This window comes from Vipera berus (assembly GCF_964194415.1).
Source record: "Vipera berus genome assembly, chromosome: 3".
NCBI classification, from domain to species: domain Eukaryota; kingdom Metazoa; phylum Chordata; class Lepidosauria; order Squamata; family Viperidae; genus Vipera; species Vipera berus.
In genome coordinates this window covers 179,004,161-179,025,969 of record NC_138204.1, presented here as the reverse complement: position 1 = coordinate 179,025,969, position 21,809 = coordinate 179,004,161, and the positions used below count along the sequence as shown (strand labels likewise).

The window sequence follows — 21,809 nt, the reverse complement described above, 5'->3', positions numbered from 1 at the left end:
GCTCTCCCTAGTGCAATCGTAAGTATGCAATTAAGTTTAATAAATTTCATTTCATTTTATTAAATTTATATGCCGCCCTTCTCCCTGAGGACTCAGGGCGGCTCACAACAATAAAAATTAAAAAACATAAGAGTAAAAAATTTAAAAGAGAATTAAACAATAAATGCAAAATTACAAAACAATTTAAACCAATAAAAAGCCTAACTAAAAATCGTAGTCAGTCCAAGCTGTTAAAGAGGATAGACATTGGAGGAAAGAGGTGGGGAATTTAGTTTCAACACCTAAGGGGGTGGGGGGAGAAAAATATGAACAAGTCTGCCTCTCCCAGCTTTTTTGGTTTTCTTTAAGAAATGTGAATTTTGGGGTGATCAAGGGGGTTAAACAGGAACAGGGGCCTCAGGTATAAATTTAATAAGAGGCCCCTGGTTACTTTTCTAGTTAAATTTTTTGTGGGGTTAGGGAGGGGGGAGGGTCGTGGTTGGTTGGAAATGGGGGGGTAATCCACCAACCGTTGTTCAGGCCAGGCCTGGGACAGATCGCGTAGGGGGGGAGCCGAGGTTAGTTGCCTCCGGAGCGGGTCGTGGGATTACCTATTCCCACGTTAGGGAATGGCAGCAGGTGTATGAACAGAGGGCCGTAACGATATCCGGGAGGGCATCCCCGCTATCTACAAGCGGTGAGGCGCTCCGACCCTCTGTCTTCACCCCAAGGCCCCAGGAACGAGGATGTGCAGCCACCTGAGCTCCGGCTGGTGTACCTGAACGCCAGGTCCGTCGTTAATAAGGCTCCGCTCGTCCGGGATCTGGTCGAGGGTGAGCATGCGGACCTGGCTTGCATCACGGAGACCTGGTTGGGCCCAGAGGGTGGCATCCCCCTGGTTGATCTTTGCCCACCAGGCTTCCGGGTGCTACACCGGCCTCGGACTCAGGGTAGGGGTGGGGGAGTGGCTGTGGTTATGAGGGAGACCTTATGTCCGCAGGAGGCCACCGTTCTTCAGATAGTCGGGTGTGAATCTCTCTTACTGAGGTGTGGTCCTAGGGCGCAGTTGGGCTTGCTGCTGGTGTACCTTTCGCCTAGTCGTGCAGCAGCAGCCCTGCCTGAGCTTCTCGATATCCTCTCGGGGCTGGTGATTGAGTTCCCCAAACTCATGGTTTTGGGTGACTTCAATCTACCATCCCTGGGAGGATCATCCGAGTTAGCTCGGGAGTTCATGGCTTCCATGACGGCCATGGACCTGACACAAGTAATTCATGGACCGACTCATGTGGGAGGTCACACCTTGGATTTGGTTTTTCTATCTGGATGGTGGTTAGATGATCTTGGTGGAGGCTCCCCAATTGTTATGCCCCTGTCATGGACCGATCATCATCTCCTGCGGCTGGTCTTCCATTTTGCCACTCCCCACCGTGGGTGTGTTGAGCCAACTAGATGGTTCCGCCCCAGGCGCTTAATGGACCCTGAGAGGTTCCAGGCAGCGCTGGGGTCCCCACCTGCCTCCTCTGCTCACATCTCGGCAGATGCCTTAGTGGAAGCCTGGGAAAGGACGGCCACGGAGGCACTTGACCGAGTTGTACCCTTGCGGCCCCTGACCCGGCGCAGATCCCAGTGGGCTCCATGGTTCTCCGCGGAGCTCCGGGAGAAGAAGCGTCGGAGACAGGGCCTAGAGAGCGGTTGGAGGTCCAGCCAATCTGAATCCGACCGATTGCGACTAAGAACCCATATTAGGTCTTATCTCGCAGCAATAAGGGTGGCGAGGTCTAATTACTTTGCTACCCTTATCGCGTCCGGAGATAATCGCCCGGCCGCCTTGTTTAGGGTGACCCGCTCCCTCCTTAATCAGGAGGTGAGTGAGGAACCCTTGCAGGGGCGTGCTGAGGAGTTTAGTCAACATCTGTTGGACAAAATCGCTTGGATTCGGACCGGTTTGGACTCCGACTGGGCAGAGTCTGACGATAAGGACACGGGTGGTCTTGTCAATGTTATCTGGGAGTTCGATCCTGTGACTCCGGAGGAAGTGGACAGGATTATGAGGAGGCTGAGCTCCACCACATGTTTATTGGACCTGTGCCCTTCCTGGCTGGCTTATGCAGCCTGGGAGGGGACACGAGGCTGGTTCCAGGCGGTTATATCTGCCTCTTTGAGTGAGGGTAGTTTCCCCGCCGCCTTGAAGGAGGCGGTGGTGAGACCTCTCCTCAAGAAGCCTGCCTTGGACCCAGCTGTGTTAAATAACTTTCGTCCGGTCTCCAACCTTCGCTTTCTTGCGAAGGTTGTTGAGAGTGTGGTGGCGCATCAGCTCCCTCTGGTTCTGGATGAAGCGGATTATCTAGACCCGTACCAATCGGGCTTCAGGCCCGGGTATAGCACGGAGACGGCATTGGTCACTCTGGTGAATGATCTCTGGAGGGCTCGGGACAGGGGATATTCCTCTGTCCTAGTCCTATTAGACCTCTCAGCGGCTTTCGATACCATCGACCATGGTATCTTGCTGTGGCGTCTCAGGGGATTGGGAGTGGGAGGCACAGTTCTTCAGTGGTTCTCCTCCTATCTCCTGGGACGTTCGCAGTCGGTGTTGGCAGGGGGGCAGAGGTCGACCGCGAGGCCTCTCGCTTGTGGAGTCCCTCAGGGGTCGGTCCTCTCGCCTCTCCTGTTCAACATCTATATGGAACTGCTGGGTGAGATCATTCGTGGTTTTGGAGTTGGGTATCATCAGTATGCTGATGATACCCAGCTTTTTATTTCGACCCCAAACCACCCCAGTGATGCCCTCGACGTGATGTCCCGCTGCCTGGAGGTGGTTCAGGTCTGGATGGGGAGGAACAGGCTTCGACTCAACCCTGACAAGACTGAGTGGCTGTGCGTACCGGCATCTAGGGATATTCAGGATATCCCATCTCTTTCTATGGGGGTTGAGTTATTACCCCCCGTAGATAGGGCTCGCAACTTGGGAGTCCTCCTAGACTCACAGCTTTCTTTAGAAGACCATATAGTAGCTGTGACTAGGGGAGCCTTCGCCCAGGTCCGCCTGGTGCACCAGTTGCGGCCCTATTTAGACCGGGATGCCTTACGTACGGTCACTCACGCGCTTGTGACCTCTCGTCTGGACTACTGCAATGCTCTCTACATGGGTTTTGGTTGCTACCTGTTGTACAATGTTGCAAACCTCTGTCTATAGTTCTTCAGGCACTCTGTCTATCAGATCTAATTCCTTAAATCTATTTGTCACCTCTACTGTATATTCAACAGGGATATGATTTAATTCATACCTGAGTGGCCTAGTGCTTTTCCCTACTTTCTTCAGTTTAAGCCTAAACTTTGCAATGAGAAGCTCATGGTCTGAGCCACAGTCAGCTCCTGGTCTTGTTTTTACTGACTGTATAGAGCTTCTCCATCTTTGGCTGCAGAGCACATAGTCAATCTGATTTCTGTGTTGACCGTCTGGTGATGTCCATGTGTAGAGCCGTCTCTTGGGTTGTTGGAAAAGAGTGTTTGCTATGACCGTCGTATTCTCTTGACAAAATTCTATCAGCCTGTGCCCTGCTTCATTTTGTACTCCAAGGCCAAAGTTGCCTGTTATTCCAGTTATCTTTTGGCTTCCTAATTTAGCATTCCAATCCCCCATGATGATAAGGACATCATTTTTTGGTGTTAGTTCTATAAGGTGCTGTAGGGCTTCATAGAACCGGTCAATTTCATCCTCTTCAGCACCAGTGGTTGGGGCATAGACTTGGACTACTGTAATATTGAATGGTTTGCCTTGGATTCGAACTGAGATCATTCTGTCATTTTGAGGATTGTATCCCAGTATTGCTTTTCCTACTCTTTTATTGACTATGAAGGCTACTCCATTTCTTCTGAGGGATTCTTGCCCGCAGTAGTATACCTGATGGTCATCTGAATTAAATTCACCCATTCCTGTCCATTTTAGTTCGCTGATACCTAAGATGTCGATGTTCAGTCTTGTCATCTCTTGTTTGACCACGTCCAGCTTGCCTTGATTCATGGATCTTATATTCCAGGTTCCTATGGAGAAAAAATCTTTACAGCATCGGACTTTCCTTTCACCACCAGATGCATCCACAGCTGAGCGTCCTTTCGGCTTTGGCCCAGTCGCTTCATTCTTTCTGGCGCTACTAGTACTAGCCCTCTGCTCTTCCCCAGTAGCATATTGGACGCCTTCCGACCTGAGGGGCTCATCTTCCAGCGTCATATCATTTTGCCTTTTGGTACTGTCCATAGGGTTTTCATGGCAAAGATACTGGAGTGGGTTGTCATTTTCTTCTCCAGTGGATCACGTTTTGTCAGAACTCTCTGCTATCACTTGTCTGTCTTGGGTGGCCCTGCACGGCATAGCTCATAGCTTCATTGAATTACGCAAGCCCCTTCGCCACGACAAGGCAATAATCCATGAAGGAGTGGATCAAAGTAGGAGTAGACAGTTGTAGATATGGCCCACATTAAATCATTCTGTTTTCCAAATAAATACATTTGGACAAACTGCATGTTGAGAATAGAATATACTTTTTTAAAAAAAACCTTTATCTACTTTGAATAATTACTAGGATTCTATCATTCAAAAGTTTAAGAATTTCTCCATTTTATTAACAACTTTTGTACAGCCTTTGTAATTAAGATTCTTGTAACATTTATAAGACATATCTTAGACACATCTTATCCTTCTGCTATATATGCTAAATATCAATTCTCAACCAAGTAATATGGGGATGTACATGACTGAACTCAATTTTATAGTATGTTGAGTGAAACAGGCTTCAAAAAGGCTAATGTCAAAATAGCCATTACAAAAAAGAAGCAATAGCTTTTTCAGTCCTAAAAAGGTAAAGGTTCCCCCGCACATGCGTGCTAGTTGTTTCCGACTCTAGGGGTCAGTGCTGAACTCCGTTTCAAAGCTGAAGAGCCAGCGATTGTCCGAGGACGTCTCTGTGGTCATGTGGCCGGCATGACTAGACGCCAAAAGGCACGGAACGCTGTACCTTCCCACCGTAGTGGTCCCTATTTTTCTACTTGTATTTTTACATGCTTTCGAACTGCTAGGTTGGCAGAAGCTGGGACGAGTAACAGGCGCTCACTCTGTTACACGGCACTCGGGATTTGACCTGCCAAACTGCCGACCTTCTGATCAACAAGCTTAGCGTCCTAACCCACTGAGCCACCACGTCCCTTTTCCAGTCCTAGACTATGCCTAATAATTATTAGTCCAATAAACTATGACATGCGAGAACAATCAGTTCTCAAATTCTATTGAAAGAAACTTTCTCCAAAGAAAAGGAAAAAACAGTTATTATGCTTGGTCCGGAAGAGATTGTTTCTAAGAAAGTTCTAGATAAGTTCCTTCTTACTTTACACAAGTTCCAACCACTAATTATTTATTCAATGGAAATTTCTTTCTCCTTTTAAAAATATTTTTTGTATAGTAAAATAGAAAAATAATTATTGTATAAGTTTGGCTCAAACATGCATTTCAGTTCATTTCACTAGCATTTCCGTCAACTATAAGATTTCATTCAAATATGTCATAAAATAAACCAATTCACACATATTAAAAAAATCAAAAAATATTTTCCATTTACAGTTATATTTGAGTACAGTAGTAATTTGAAAAACCAGAGATGCCTATCTCTGGAAATCAACAATCAGTTGTGATATTTTTGAGAAAATTCATACTTAAAAAAAAACTACCAGGATTTAAAGATGGGTATAGGTATAGGATTGAATTTTAAAACAATTATAAATATTTTTACATGAAAACAACAAAGCCTTTCATATTGTCAGCACCAAGCCTAAATTTTTTAAGTTGAAAGTGAAGATACTCTGTTTCTACTCCATTAGTCCCCCCAGAGTTCAAGACCCACATTTGGAAACAACATCCTGGCTTTAGATCCAAAGGGAAGGGACAGGTCATTTAAGATGCAAGTATTCAAGATGGGGTGGTTACACAAACTGTCATACTGTCTACAAAAGGGGAAGGAACTTGGCAAGATGAAAAAAGACAGCCAGTGATCTTGAAGCCATGACATTATTCATCTCACTCAGAGAGATGGAAGTTTGGGTCAAATCTCTACATTAAAAGCAAGCTTTCAATGCTTGATGTATTGGGATTTCTAGGTTATGACTATTGAAAAGTTGTTTAATGTTCTTAATATTTTCTACTATAAAACACTAACATTATAGAAAGCATAACAGACAAGGTGACCATAAAAGGGTCCTATTAACAATAGAAGAAGGAAAAGTGAAATTTGCCAAACTGACATAAAATATTATTAGATATTTATTTTGGTGCTGATTATATATACCGTATATACTTGAGTATAAGCCGAATTTTTCAGCCCACTTTTTGGGCTGAAAAATTCCACTTCGGCTTATACTCCAGTCAACAAAAAAAACTTACCGAGGACTTGTGCGCGGCCGAGGCTTTGGTGCTTCCGGGATCGCGCGCACCTCTCCCAAGCCACCGCCGTCCGGAGACCTGCCAAAGTTTGGGGAGGTGCGCGCGCACCTCCCCAAACCTCCCCAAACGTCGGCAGGTCTCCGGACCTCCGCGCCCTGCCTGCCTGCTTCTTTCCGCAGCGGAAAGAAGCAGGCAGGCAGGGCGCGGAGGTCTGGAGACCTGCCGACGTTTGGGGAGGTTTGGGCGCCTCCCCAAACCTCCCCAAACGTCGCCGGGTCTCCGTTCCTCTGCGCCCTGCCTGCCTGCTTCTTTCCACAGCGGAAAGAAGCAGGCAGGCAGGGCGCGGAGGAACGGAGACCTGCCGACGTTTGGGGAGGTTTGGGCGCCTCCCCAAACCTCCCCAAACGTCGCCGGGTCTCCGTTCCTCCGCGCCCTGCCTGCCTGCTTCTTTCCACAGCGGAAAGAAGCAGGCAGGCAGGGCGCGGAGGAACGGAGACCCGGCGACGTTTGGGGAGGCGCCCAAACCTCCCCAAACGTCGCCGGGTCTCCGTTCCTCCGCGCCCTGCCTGCCTGCTTCTTTCCACTGCGGAAAGAAGCAGGCAGGCAGGGCGCAGAGGTCCGGAGACCTGCCGACGTTTGGGGAGGTTTGCGCGCACCTCCCCAAACTTCGGCAGGTCTCCGGACGGCGGCGGCTTGGGAGAGGTGCGCGCGATCCTGGAAGCACCGAAGCAAGTCTTTGGTAAGCTCCGGGCGGTCACTTGCTTCGCGTCTCCTGAGGGAAGGGGGGGCGACTGGAGCGGGCGTGTTTCCTCGCCTGCTGGGCGCCGTGATTTGCCCGGGGAACGCGCGGGCCCCGAATGGCAGCGTGGAGCGAGGAAGCTGACAGCCAGGGCTTCCCCGAGAGCCGTGGCCACACAGGGTATTCCTGTGTATTCAGGCTTGCAAAATGGCGGATCGAGCCTCTGCTGGCGGCAGAGGCTTGCAGAACGGCGGATCGGCTTATACTCGAGTCAACAACTTTTTCCAATTTTTGGGGGTGAAATTGGGGGTCTCGGCTTATACTCGAGTCGGCTTATACTCAAGTATATACGGTACTATATGTTACAGGTTGACCATTTTTCTCCAAGCCAACATGTCCCTCATAATGAAATGGAATTGAAATGTGTTAGGCAAACTAAGCTTCAGGTAATAAGATAATCCCTTCCTTCTTGCTAAGATTTACCTTATTATTTATTAAAAGCAAACATAGTCTTCACCAGATTGTCATGAGACAGCAGAGAATAGACTGAAGAAAAATATAACATTTCATTTCTATTCCCCAAACACTGACTGGAGTGTCATGATAATTACAAAACATATGTTTCAGCTACTAAACTACTCTCCTTCTCTGAGGTTTTCCTTACACAGGGAAGTAGATCTCTCTCTCTCTCTCTCTGAGAGAGAGAGAGAATAATGCTCTCCAAAATAGTCCAATTATATTTAGAAGTTAGTAAATCCATTGCATTCTTTCCTGTTATTGCTTCCAGTATTATAATTAAAATTATTAAATGAAATGTATATTTATGGCATGGTTTTGTATATATTTTTTAGACCATGGCCTCTAGAATGATTCAAAAGCAAGTAGCTTTTGAAGCAGCTATGTATTTTATTTAATGAAAGATCTAGTGCTACTATTCACAAACATCTGAACCACCCCATGATACATAATACATTTATTTTTAATTATAAAATGTGTTCAAATAATTCCAAGAGACTGATTAAATATACTTATAAAAATGTCTTTAATTTATAATTTTGTTAAATTGCATACACAAAACAAACAGCAATGAAGGAGGCGACCTATTTAAATAAATTTAAAAAGAACAAACTCTAGAGCACACTTTACAGGTGCTATAACTAAATTTTTACTTAGTAGAGGATTTAGTAAACTATTCCCATACTGGCAACCATCTCATCACGGTTTGCAAGAGGTATGCAGGAGGAATCCACTACTGCTCTAGTCAGACTGTTAACAGCTCTTACCATCAAAAAATTTCTCATGCTACCGTGTTTCCACGAAAATAAGACCAGATCTTATATTAGTTTTTGCTCCAAAAGACGGATTAGGGCTTATTTTTCAGTTAGGTCTTATTTTGGGGGAAATACAGTACTAAATGCATCATCTGTCTGGCTGATGATCTTAACTGGTGCTTATTTTTAGGGTGGGGCTTATATTACCAGTGTCCTGAAAACAATCATCTAGAGCTTATTTTCCAGTTGGGTCTTATTTTGGGGGAAATACAGTATTAAGTTTGAATCTCCTTTTAATTTCAAAGAGTATTTCATTTTCTTTAACTCTTATGTTTTTCAAGCTGAACATATGTTGCTTTTTAAGCCCACTTTTCCTAAACCATGTGCTCAGCAAATTCACAAGGATGCCACAAGATATTTTACTACTTATAAACAAAACAGCTCTATGAAATTGTTTGGGAACCTCTGCTTTAAGCTATTCTTCATGAGGATAAATTCCCAACCTCATAATCCCACTTAAAAATCTAGTCCAGCTTCACTATGTCCATTTCAAGTAGACATAGTACTCCAAGTACTCAAATTAGCCCAGAGTACAACAGAACTATTACCTCATATAATTTTGCTATAATACTTTGTTAATGCAGACCAAAATTGTACTGGCCTTTTTACTGCAGCATCACACTGGCTGTTCATATTCAACTAACCACTCTTACAGATATTGCCACAAAGCTAAGACTCCCCAGTTGTAAACCTATACAATTATTTTTTTTCCTAACTAAATGCAGCACTTTATTACTTCTAAACATTATCATGCTAGTTCTGACCTTGCTTAATACTTCCTTTTAAATCAATGCAGAACCATTTACCAGTCTACCAAATCTCAAAATCCTCTAGCCTAGGGATTCCTAAACTTTTTACCATCACACCTTCCTTTCGTGTAATTTTAATATACATACCTCCCCCAAAAATCCAAACTGCAAAATAAACACAAATGAACAATGACAATACAATGAAATGGGAAAGGAGGATTTATGGTAGCAATGTAATTAAAAGGTTCCTCTATCTCCCCTTGACACTGTCTGTCTCTTCCCAAGAGGGTATATCTCAGTTTGGGAAACCCTGCTCTTCTAGCCTAATGTTACACTGTTTGCAAGGTTATTATGAAAGACTTGTTAAATGGCTTACTACATGGATCCCCAACCCCCAGTCCGTGAACTGGCACCAGTCCGTAGCATGCCAGCAACTGGGCCGCACAAACAAAAAAAGCCCCATCCATGGGATGCAGGCAGTACACAAAACCTCATCCCTTCTGGTCCATGGAAAACCCTTTTTCCACAGCACTGGTCCCTGTTGCCCAAAAGGTTGGGAACCTCTAGCTTACTCCACAGCATTCTCTTGGTTAACAATTGACAGCCATTACTCCATCATAAAAATAAATAAGGCTATTCTGACATAACTTATTAAGTAACCATGCTGCCTCTTGATAACGGTGTATTTTCTTTTACTGCTTCAAGACATGCTGCTGGACAATGCATTTTAGTTCCTGTTCTAGCACAAATCCTAAACTAATTGGCCTGTGGTTCTGAAATTACTTCAGCCTTTATTTATTTATCAAACTTGTATGCCACCCCTCTTGCCAAAGGCAACTTTAACAAACTGGAATGTAATTTGTCTCACCAGAGATCTATATTCATTTAAAATAGGAAGATGGACTCTTACTATAACCTGAACAATCCTGAGATTTTTTTTTCTCTCTCTCCTGACATTAGGAAAGGTTCTTTTTGTCTTCTGAGACATCTCAGAAGGAAGATATTAAGGAGTTCCATCTTATCTTTACCTCCATCATTATGGCTTCCCTGATGCAACAGACCCAATAGCTTCCAATTCTTCTAAAATTTAGACACACTATTATTATTTGAATTTCTCAGCAGCCTGATCTTAGTGTGAGCTTTTTCTATTCCATCTATTCAAACATCAGACAATCCTTTTACTCCTCCTTACTACTCTCCTCTTCCATTTTTTATATAATTCTTTTTCTGCTTCAGCCAATAGGTATTACTATTTATCCATGTAGGCCTACTAAAATTTCTTGCATTTTAAATTATTTTAGAAATTATTTTTGCCTATTTTTTCAGTATCTTGTTTTGGAGATTTCCCATCCTTTTTTGACTTGTTTATCCTTTAAGATTTCAAGTCATGGCATGATGCCCACCTTTTGCCTGAGTTCATTAAAATTTTCTTTCTTGAAGTCCAAGGTATATGACTGATTTTGCTCAGATTTTCTTTAGTTATCTTGAACACCAATATGACATGGTTGCTTTCCCATGATTATCACACACCTCCAGTCCATTGACTAATTCCTCTCTGTTGGTCAGGGTTAGATCCAGGATAGCTGAAACCCTTGTTTCTTCTTGCAATTCTGAGAAATGAAATTGTCAGGAAGAGAAATCAGAAATTCGTTGGCCCTCCTATTACTATTTCTATTAATTTTTCAGCAGATATTACCACTATAGTCTGCCTCCTTGAAAACTTGGGACTCAGTTTAAAAATCTAAACTCTTTAAATTTAGTACTCAATGCCTTATAATAAATTCCCAGATGGATATGAGTTCATTTTTTAGGATTTTTAATCTTACCCAGAAGCCATTAAGAAAAGTTCCATATTTTAAGTCATATTTTTAGACATATAGCTTATTAAATACAAAATCACTCCACCACCATTTTGTCTGTCTCCTGAATAATCATCATTTAAGTTTCAATCATATCCCACCAAATTCCTCTGATGTTATCAGGTCATATTTGTTTTAAGATTTCTAGTTTTTCTTCTTTTTCTTTTTTTACTTCATACCCATTTTGTGCATACTGATTAAACACTGAAGACTTGAGGGTGTCACTGTTTATTGATGTCCGTACTACAAAGTATTCTTTCCTGCTTTATGGTTTCCCCATCACCATGTGCAATCGTATTTCTAATATCTAAGTTTTCTCTGAATGTAATTTTGTCTCTCCCTCCATTTGGGGCTTAATTCAAGGCTACCTGATTTTCAAGGCTTCTGTCAAACTTATTTTTCCCTTAGCTTATTTCTCCTAAGAATCTCATCTACAATTCTGACATCATCATCTCCATAGGTAGTTTTTCATTTTCAGAATAACACTTGCCTTCCTGTCCCTTGAACCTCAACAGGAAAAACAAATGAAAAATCACTCGAAGAAAGTTTTGTCACCTTCCTATGCAAAACTTTATAATAACTTGTGATCAAGAGTGTTCATTCTTTTCTAGCCTTGTTCCTTGTCTGCAAATGATTTGGTAATCATTCCACCAAAAAGATTAGAGAGAAGAAAAAAGGTATCAGAAAGTAAGCAATGGCCCTATCACATTATTGCATCCACATTGCCCTCATCTGGCACGTAGCTCTGAGCAAATATCTTCAAATGAATGTTGCCCTTGATAGGGAAAATAAATTACCCAACCCATTTTGGTTCTTGATACTGTGTAAACCAGAATATATAGCATACAGTAGTGGCCAAAATTGTGGAAACCTTTTGGGAAAAGTGTACAGTAGAAATGCCACCTTTGGTTAAATTTCCACCAATTTTTCTTCTAATTTCTTTATAACTGTAGCTTTGTTCATTTAATAATACTATTTTACATCACTTTCTGGGCAACCAGTCAACTCTTTGCACCATTACTTTAATTTTATTATGTTTTACAAGCTCACTAAATAAAAAAAAACAACCAACTTGATAGCGATCACATAACACACTGACAAATGTCCTCCTCTCAGCTTCAATACATGACATCAATAACTGAATCCTATAGTGATCTGATTGGCTCATTGCCAAAACAAGATGATACCTGACTGGCTCTCTAAACACTCATGTTCATTGGCTACAATCAGATGAAGGAAAGCTACCTGATATCAACCTAAGCAAGTTGTGCTTCCTTTTTCTGGTTATTTGGCTATAACTTTTCATAGAACACAGTACAGATAATTGAACAAACTATGTTGCATTATTCTTGATTAAATTATCTTTCCATTTATATATAATTTTATGGTACTACTAAAAAAAGTGGTGCTATTAGCCATCAAACCTCAAAAATACACTTTTCCCAAAAGGTTTCCACAATTTTGGCCACTACTGTATGCATATTTAACAAGCTATGACTTTGCAGAACATTTGAATCCAACCAATGCAATATCTGCTATTAAGAAATACCTTACTTAAAGAGGATTTGTCTTGAAACATAATAGCATCAGAGGCTAGAGAAGTGTGGGTACCAATAGCACTTGCTAACACAACCTTTCTAAGGTATATTACTATGGGGAAAAGAAACATGGTCAACCTAAATCAATTCCAAAATTTGAATCAAGGATTATTAATGAAAAAGAGCAGACACTGCATTTAGTGTTTCTGGCACCAGAGATAAATTCCTTGTGCGTTAATCACACTTGGCCAAATAAAGTGTTCTGTTCTGACATGCTCTCCTCTCCTCTATACTATATTGATACTATGATCAGACCTTCATATCTTAGTCCTTTTAACAGATAAGGAAATTCTAATGAGGCAATCAAGTTACAAAACAGTGAACAACATAATGCTTTTAGTGGACACAGAGTCAACATTTACTGTACTTGTTAGAATAAGTTTATAAAGTCATAAGAAATCAGCATTCTTACAGAATAATATAGATCAGGGGTCTTCACACTTGGTCCTTTTATAACTTGTGGACTTCAACTCCCAGAATTCCTCAGCCAGCGTGCTTGGCTGAGGAATTCTGGGAGTTGAAGTCCACAAGTCATAAAAAGGCCAAGTTTGAACACCCCTGATATAGATGTTCCAATAAATGAGATGACAATCGGATGTAAATGGTGGGTCTTTCTCTATAAAAACATCATCACTGTAGACTGCTCTTCATGACAGAGATTTCTGGAAGTGAATCATGCCCTAATAAAAAAAAATCTCTGTGAACTTCAGAAACAGGACAGTTGAAGGTCATTCTTCCACGGCCTAATGTCAGTGTCTCCCATAAGGAAAGCACTGAACAAGAATGGTGCACATGGGAAGATATTAAAAAGAACCCTACAGCTCTGCAAAAAACATAATGCCCCTTTTTCAAGTTTGTTAAAATTCACCTGAGTGATTTAGAAGGTTATTTGAACTATGTTCTATAGTGGATGACACAAGACTGAAACTTTCTAGCATTAATGAGGAACACTGTTGGGGAAAAAAAAGAAAGACTACATTGCAACAAAAGGATTTCATCCAAATCATGAATAAGATGGGAGTTGGAGTGGGCCTGGATAACTTGCTACCATTCTAACAGCAACTGATTTTATATTCTATCAGCAAATTTTACAAGAAAGTGTCTGCATATCTGTCCGTGAAATAAAGCTTAAGCAAATGAATCATGCAGTACTACAATGATCTTAAACAAAAGTAAAACTACAACAGAATAGCTGAAGTAGAAAAATATTCACATTTGGAAGTGGCCAAGTTGAAACCTTGACCGTATCTCAACAGAAATTCAAAAATAGTCCAAAAATAAGGAGTTGAAGCAGTTCTATAAGGATGATGTGCCAAAATACTTTTAAGCTAATTTGCAGAAACAAACAACAAGGCAAAGGAAAACTTTGGCTGAAATCATGGCTGCTAAAGAAGATTCCATAATTTACTAAATCTAAAGCTACATATATTTTTTCCCTAACAAAATTAGGGAATGTTACGTCAGTGAGTTCAATAAAGACACAAGATTCTACAGTATTTTGTTGGTTGTTTAATCCTAATTGCATCTACTAACAGGACTTAATACTTCCATGCTATTATTAGTATTTTTTGAATAGTACAAACTGTTGGAATGCTTTCATCTTTATCTTCCTCTCCCTCGCCCAGAGTACTGAAACTTGAAGTTAGAGCATACAAGTTTCTATGCAGGTAGAACTTGGAAAATTCCAAGTCCATTTATATTTTTATTTATGTTCTAAAAAATTATTACTTGAAAAAATATGGACGCACAGTAAAACAATTGCCTGGTATACAGAGTATAATAAGCAATAGTGTTCGATATTCAATTTTAGTATAGTAGGTTACATGAACCAAAGCAATTTGGATTATTTAATAATAATAGAAAAACCCAGTTAATAACTCACTAAATAAGGTTTCTAGTAAATATGCCTAATAGTTCCCTCTGCTTCCTTCCTATCAAATGATACAGCTATAAAACACATACACACATATACATTAAAAAAAGTTACAGAATTTCCAGGGTTCTGATATTTTATTTGATAGTTATATCCTGCCTTTGTTATTTTTATAACTCAAAGCATTGAACATATCCAACACACATTTCTCCTGTTTTCCGCACACCAACCCTATCAGGTGAGTTGGACTGAGACAGAGTGACAGGCCTAAGGTCACTCAGCTGACTTTCATGGCTATATTTGTAAATTGCCTATATGCATTAGAATTGAGACAGGAGATAAAAGTACAAAAATAACTAAAAAATAAAATCCATGAAGATGATTGTTGCTTTTTGCCTAATGGAGGTACTCTAAAGATGAGTTTCAAATGAACCAGGGATGTTTTCTAAGCCAGTGAGAACAAGCAGAAATGTTCACTGATAGATTACACAAGTAGTCCTCAAGTTACTATTTGTTCAGTGACCATATAAAGTTATAACGGTGCTGAACAAATGGTAGTTACAGCTGGTTCCTGAAGTTACAGTTGCTGCAATGCCCCACTGTCACATGATCAAAATTCAGGTACCTGGCAATCATGGGCAGTTCAACTCCCCCCACCTACCTATCTCCCTCTCTCTCTGTCCCTTTGGTAGCCCTGCACTCTGCTGGCTCAGCCAACTAGCTTGTGCCCTGCATGCCCTCTGCCTACTGGCCCGGCAGCCCCTGCCAAATAAAACCGCAATAAAAATCCAAATCAAAATAAAATCACCATACTGAAATTAAAGCCACAATCATAATATTAAAATAATATAGCATGCACCATCCAGCAGAGCTTATCTAACATCCCAGGTCAAATCCAAATTTTAAATTCTGGTAGAAATGGCAACAGGGTTGAGGCTATCTGATTCTTATGGGGTATGATATGGTGGGTACTGCAATAGAGAAGGCACTTCCCAGCTCCCAAACAACATGGATGTGATCTAAGGGATTGCTTAAAAGAAAGTTTCCCCCCTTTCTTGATTTGTAACTTTTCAAAATTACTTAAGGCTTTTATGATTGTTCCCTCCCCAGCCTTCTATTACTGATTTGCCATTTTCAGTGTTAAGATTCTGTATATTCTAATTATGATTTTCAGATGAGTTAACTACTGAAACAGAATTACAATAAAAAGAATATTTAAATATAATACTAATTAATCAGTATGAGGCACACTATATAAGAGACTATAAAATCATTCCATTGTAGATCTGTTCACAGTTGGAAGAATTTAAGGGCATCACAGAAAGCGGAGATTTCCCTTGTGGGAACTTGCTTTGCTTCTCCAGGTTAATACCTAAAATGATATGCTGTTAGCATACAAATCACACACAAAGAAATCTGTCAACACACATATACTAAAAAATGTGTGTGAATAATGTGAAACCTCTCAGATTTACAACAGTGGTATACAAAGATAATAAATACATCTGACACCATAATATGAATATGTCATCATTTTTGAACCTAACACAACTTCAGAAAGATCACAAAGTAATGTATGGAACAGGAAAAGACATAGGTGTCATCACAGAAGTCAGGCCACTGGTTACTGTAAGCTTCTGGAACAAACTCAAAATGCTGGTGATTACTTACAAAGCACTACATATGGTTACATCAAAGACCACCTTGTTAAATTTGAATCTGCCTATCCAGTAAGAAATTCACATGGCCTACTAGAGTGTACAAAAGTGAAGGGGATACGGATCAGACAGCAGATTCCTTGTGTGTCCAATCATACTTGGCCAACGAAGAATTCTATTCAAGAATGTATTTTGAAACTCTTCACCTCCAAAGTTCAATCAACCTGTCTCCTAATATTTCATTAGGAAAACATTATTTCATCATTCTTTTAAGCAGAGTTGAGTATTTTGGATAGCTGTTGCTTTTAGTCAGTATTAGCCTATTATACAGTATTTGCTGGAGAGATTACCAGAATTGTGAAAATTATTCTGCCCTTCCTTCCTATTTCTTTAGGTTTTTTCCCCCAGCACTGTGGGGCTGATGGGTTTAAGAAAAGAGTTTCCCAAGTTCATCTGCTAAGTTAAATATGAATTTGAATCTAGATTTCTGCAGTCCTTGTTCGACATCTTAACAGCTACACCAGAACCAGATACTGGTTCTATCCCTCATTTCAACTTTGTTTTCTAAAGTATGCCCTTTATTGTAAGTTATAGCAGTAAAAGTACAGGTACGTAGTCCTCACTTACTAACCACAAATGAAAACAGCAACTCCATCATTATGCAACATGGTTATAAAGTGAAAACTCACAAGGATGTGCCCAACTTATGTCACTTGTGGCTGCAGTTAAGCGAACCACTAAGGTTAAGTATATCATCATGTGAATGCAACTTGCAATTTCTGCTGGCTTCTCCATTGACTTTACTTGTTGAAAGTTGGCTGTGAAAGTCACAAATGGTAAACATGTGACCATACAAAGCTGCAATTCTTGTAAATACGCATTTGTTGCCAAGCATCTGAATTATGATCATGCAATGTCCTTTCACAGTACCATAACTTTGAATCGTTGCTAAATGAGCAATCAATAAATGAGGAATACTTATAAATATTTTGTGTTATTTTTGTACCATTGTTTAAGAAATACATGAATTATCAACAATGTCAAATATGGTCCAACCACACTTCCAAAAGTCAATTTCCTACTATTCAAAAAAAAAAAAAGAACCCCTATAAATTATCATATACTCTAACACTAAAATAGTCTTTTTTCTATTTTAGATCATTTCAAGTTTGTAAATAAAAATAATCTGTGCATGCAGATTATATACAGATCTGCACAGCACTGCTCTAGTATTAAGGAAGCTTGACTATTCTTTGAGCCTCAACTGTTTGTGTGTGCGCATGTGTTGTTCCATGAAAGAGTTGACTTATTAAAGTTAATGCAACTGTTAATGAAATAACAGCTGTTTAATGAAAAAAGAAGTGTGCTGTGTTCAGAAGTAATCCAAATGTAAATGTAAACTATCTACCTATTTGATTTCCCCCCCATCTCAATTTGTTACAATTTATTATTGACAAGGGAGCCTTAGGTTTATCAACTTTTATAAACCATTCTGAGAGGTTTTCTAAACTGAACAGTATGGAAAATGCTTTGTATAAACCGAACATTAACTTTTAGCAATCTCAGAATGAAAAATAAGCATCAAAATCACCATTGCTCCTCAATGACTAATGAAGGCAGGATTACATAATTGCACTATTTAAGTTGCCAAATTTAGTTTAATGCATCTTTCATGAATAACTATAGTTGCTATACATAAGCTACATGATTATATTTGGACATCCTGTCTACTCAAAAACAAATTACAGTATACTTCATTATGCATGAACCAGGCCTAAAAATCAGCCTTCTACCAGCTACAATGTCGCTTATACTCTGGGCTTCTCTTATAATTCTTTATCTGGTCTGCCTGGGGAAAGTTGGCTAAATCCATAAATCACTACAAAAAAATTACATTTCCCAGAGAAATACAAACATCTAGAAGACAGGACTGCCAAAAATATTTTAACCATCCCCTTCACATGGCATTTTTTTAGTTTGCAGGAACTCATTGGCTTTAGTTTTGTACATACTTGATAATGTCAGACTTTCTCTTTCTGATATTAATAAAATGAATAATGCCTAGTTTGTGGATACATACACCTTCATGTACAGCCACTTTAATTGGCTGAGGAAAACCAAATCTGAGGAAAACCCAAATATATGGAATCCAAAATATTTAATTATTACATTACTATATCTGTATAAACAGATCAGATGCCACTTTACTCCAAGATGAAATAATAACAGACACTAATCTCAACCCCGGTAGCGTAAACTGTAACAGTGCAAAACAGGTAAAGTAATAAGAAAAAAAAATCAAGCCTGGAAATGCTGAAACAAGAGACTGCATTTACGCCATATTATAGCTAAGATGCTAAGGCCAAAAGAAAGTAGATTGCCTAAAATCATGTTAATGTTAAAAACTAGACTGCTCAAAAAAATAAAGGGAACACTTAAACAACACAATGTACTGTATTTAATAGTAGGATGTCTTATTTTCTGTTCCCTTTATTTTATTTTTTTGAGCAGTATATATTAAAGCCTATGCATTCATTTCAATTTCCCAGTAACTCTATTCTAAACCTTTGTGTATGTATGTATGTCCATTAACTGTCCAATGTCCAAGGAATGACACTTTTGTTGGGAGCACCTTAACCTAAAAATCGGCAAGAGAAGTGTTCAGCCTCACTACGTGTAATGGGAGATTAGACCTGAACTTTTCAAGCGTGGCAGTTTTGAGGTCTAGCATGGGAACCCCTTACCGGGGCGTTGTCAAGCTCCGTCACCATTTTTATTTTTTTACCTCACCGAAGTATTCGCCTAACAGCGCTCTTTCAGGCCTAAACCCCCCCTCCCGCCCCACTAACCACTCCCACCCCCCTCTTTTTCTCCTTCACGTCCACCTGGTTGCTACTCCCAACGAAATTACAGTATTGGGATAGTCACACCCAGCGGCTTGACTGGAACCACGGCATAGCTACGGCCGCCGGTGTAGGCCTTAGCAGGCCGGCGTCAAGCTGCGGGCGGTCCCCAAGTCGAGCGCCTCCCCCTTCCTTGAGCAGTCCCTACCACGTCGGCGCAGCCAACACTGCGGAAATGGAGCCGCCGAGGCGGGCGTTGCGCAGGCGGCTCGGCCCTCAGGACGGGCTTCCTCCCATTCCGCAGCGGCTCCTTTCCCCTTTGCTTTCTCTCACCTGTGTCCCCGATTATGATGTACTTGAAGAGATACGCGTAGGCCATGTCTTCCCGATGCCGGCCGCTTCACCCGCCTGCCTTCTCCGTAGACTGTCGCTCCTCTGTGGCGTGGCGTTGACAACCCCCCCCCTCCGCCCTTCTCTGTCAGAGCTCGCGCTACGTGAGGCTTGGAGCCGTCGGCGACACCCCCACCCCACCCCCGGCACGACTTCCAACTACCCCTTTTCCCTTTCGAACCGGCCACCGGCAATCTCTCACGTCGGCCTCCTCGGCTGTACCGGCCCGCGCGCCCCTTTCCTTTTCCTTCTTTTTTTTTTTCCGCCGCGTCTTCAAGGAGGCTCGGAAACCTCCCGAGGCGCGAGATGGGAGCGACCGAGGGGGAGGGGGCAGGAACAATAACAGGCAGAAAGGCTCCTACACGGTTCGGCAACGTCACGAAGCGCTCTTCGCCGACCCGGAAGTGCTCAGACCTCCGGTGCCTCTTCTTGGCGTCTGAGCAGGGGGAGGAGCCTTGGAAGTGACACCCAGGCGGAGGCTTACTGGCTCGGGGCGGGGCAGGGACGGTGTCTTAGATTACAGGGGGTCTTCAAACTTGGCCCTTTTATGACTTGTGGACTTCAACTCCCAGAATTCCTCAGCCAGCAAAGCTGGCTGAGGAATTCTGGGAGTTGAAGTCCACAAGTCATAAAAGGGCCAAGTTTGAAGACCCCTGTCAGATTAGAACAAGGCTCGTAGCTGAATCACGTGAGAAGGGAGGACACGGAACGGCCGTAAGAAATCATTGGACCTTTGCGTAGGAAATGATGGGAGCTAAGAGAGGCTCTTTTTTTTAATTAAAGAGTTTTACAAAAACAAGATTTTACAATATATCCCCAAATCCCCCCCACCCCAAACCCGCCCACTTCCCCCCCCCCACTTCCCAGAGCTAAATACAGGATTATAGTTATAATAATCATATTCTAAATAAAAATTATACATAATATACAATTAACCAAATTCATAATGTGCTTTAACTCCCCTTTAACATAAATACATACAAAGTACCAACAATCAATAACAATATCCCTCTAAAATCTACTCATAAGCTAAATGGAACTTTTTAGTCCCATATTTATTCTGAATATAATCTATCCATCTCCTCCAAACTGAAATATATCTTTCCTGTGAATGATCTTTCAAGTGAGCAGAAATCTTAGACATTTCTGCAAGATTCGAAACTTTAAGCACCTATTCTTCTATAGTAGGCAAACTATCCTTCTTCCAGTATTGTCCCACCAGTAACCGTGCTGCTGTTATCATATTCAACATCACAATCTACAACAATACCCAATAAAAACAATTGCGGAGAAAACTTTATCTTTCTCTTAAAAATCTTTTGAATGTTCCACCAAATTTTAATCCAAAAAGCTTTTATATTTCTACAAGTCCACCACATATGAAAATAGGTGGCTTCTAAACTACCACATCTCCAACATTTAGACTGTAAGTTAGGATACATGTTAGACAACTTCTTGGGATCCAGATGCCATCTATAAAACATTTTGTAAAAATTTTCCTAAGAGAGGCTCTTGACAAGACTTGTTTCTCTCTGTTGAAATCACTACAAAACTGAAAGTGAACTCTAATCGCGGAATGTATAATGAAAACAAGTGGGATGGGTCAATAGACTTGCGATAGAAGAGATTGTGATGCTTTGTGAATGATACCATGTAAAATGATAAGGCAGTTTGAACTGAAGGGCTGGAATGGGGCTGAAATAAAAGCCCTCACATTAAAAAGAATGGCAGGAACAACAGGCTTGTTGTGGAGAAAGTAGGAGGAAGGTGTGTTGGATATGCTTGCCACCTGCCTTGTGTTATTTGTGAAAAATTATAAAGGCAGGATATAAATAAGCAAATAAAGCACAAGGGTGACTGGAGTAGGAGCAGGAATCTACTTGTGTGGAAAACAATGGTACAAGACTGGAATAGTAGCTCCTGTAAGCACTGTAGGGTAGGTTAATGGCAGGAATGATGGATCCTGAGGGAAAAAAGGTCAGCGCAAGGGCTCTTTAAAGGAGAAAAGATCAAGCACTGGAATTACTATCCCCAGAAGTAGGAGGAACTGGCATCATTCCTGGGACTGGAATGACAGTCAAGATCAGAGCAGACCAAGAACTAGAAAAACCTGCTTCCTAAGCCCATATGGGCCTGGCATGTAATTGGAGAGTAAACTTTTGAAAATGGGCAGAAACATCCTATTCACAAGCATTTTCATTCCTATTTAACCTTTCTGGGACTGTCATTCTAGTTATGTGTTTCCTGCTTTCAAGATTCAGCACTATGCCATTCCATACCTCTATATTATTCTGCTCTCTATTTTAGCTTTGCCTCTTAAGATGCAGGAATGTTGTTCCAAAGTATTTCATTGTACTTTAGTT

The 21,809-nt window shown here is 41.2% G+C and overlaps 1 protein-coding gene across 2 annotated transcripts in view; it reads right to left on the bottom strand.

Moving 5' to 3' along the window:
- The window catches only part of RAB2A (RAB2A, member RAS oncogene family), a 48,393-nt gene extending 28,523 nt beyond the window's left edge, over positions 1–19,870 (bottom strand). Inside the window, exons 1-2 of one of the 2 annotated variants that reach the window (XM_081325159.1) lie at positions 19,390–19,870; positions 10,756–10,835 (exon numbers count right to left, since the gene is read on the bottom strand). Coding sequence is in view for 1 of the 2 variants with exons in the window: in XM_081325158.1 (XP_081181284.1) it covers positions 19,390–19,435 (46 nt within the window). In the remaining variant the exon portion in view is untranslated. The remainder of the gene's footprint in view (positions 1–10,755; positions 10,836–19,389) is intronic. The other variant, XM_081325158.1, reaches the window with a different exon arrangement.
- Between the last annotated feature and the right edge of the window lie 1,939 nt (positions 19,871–21,809).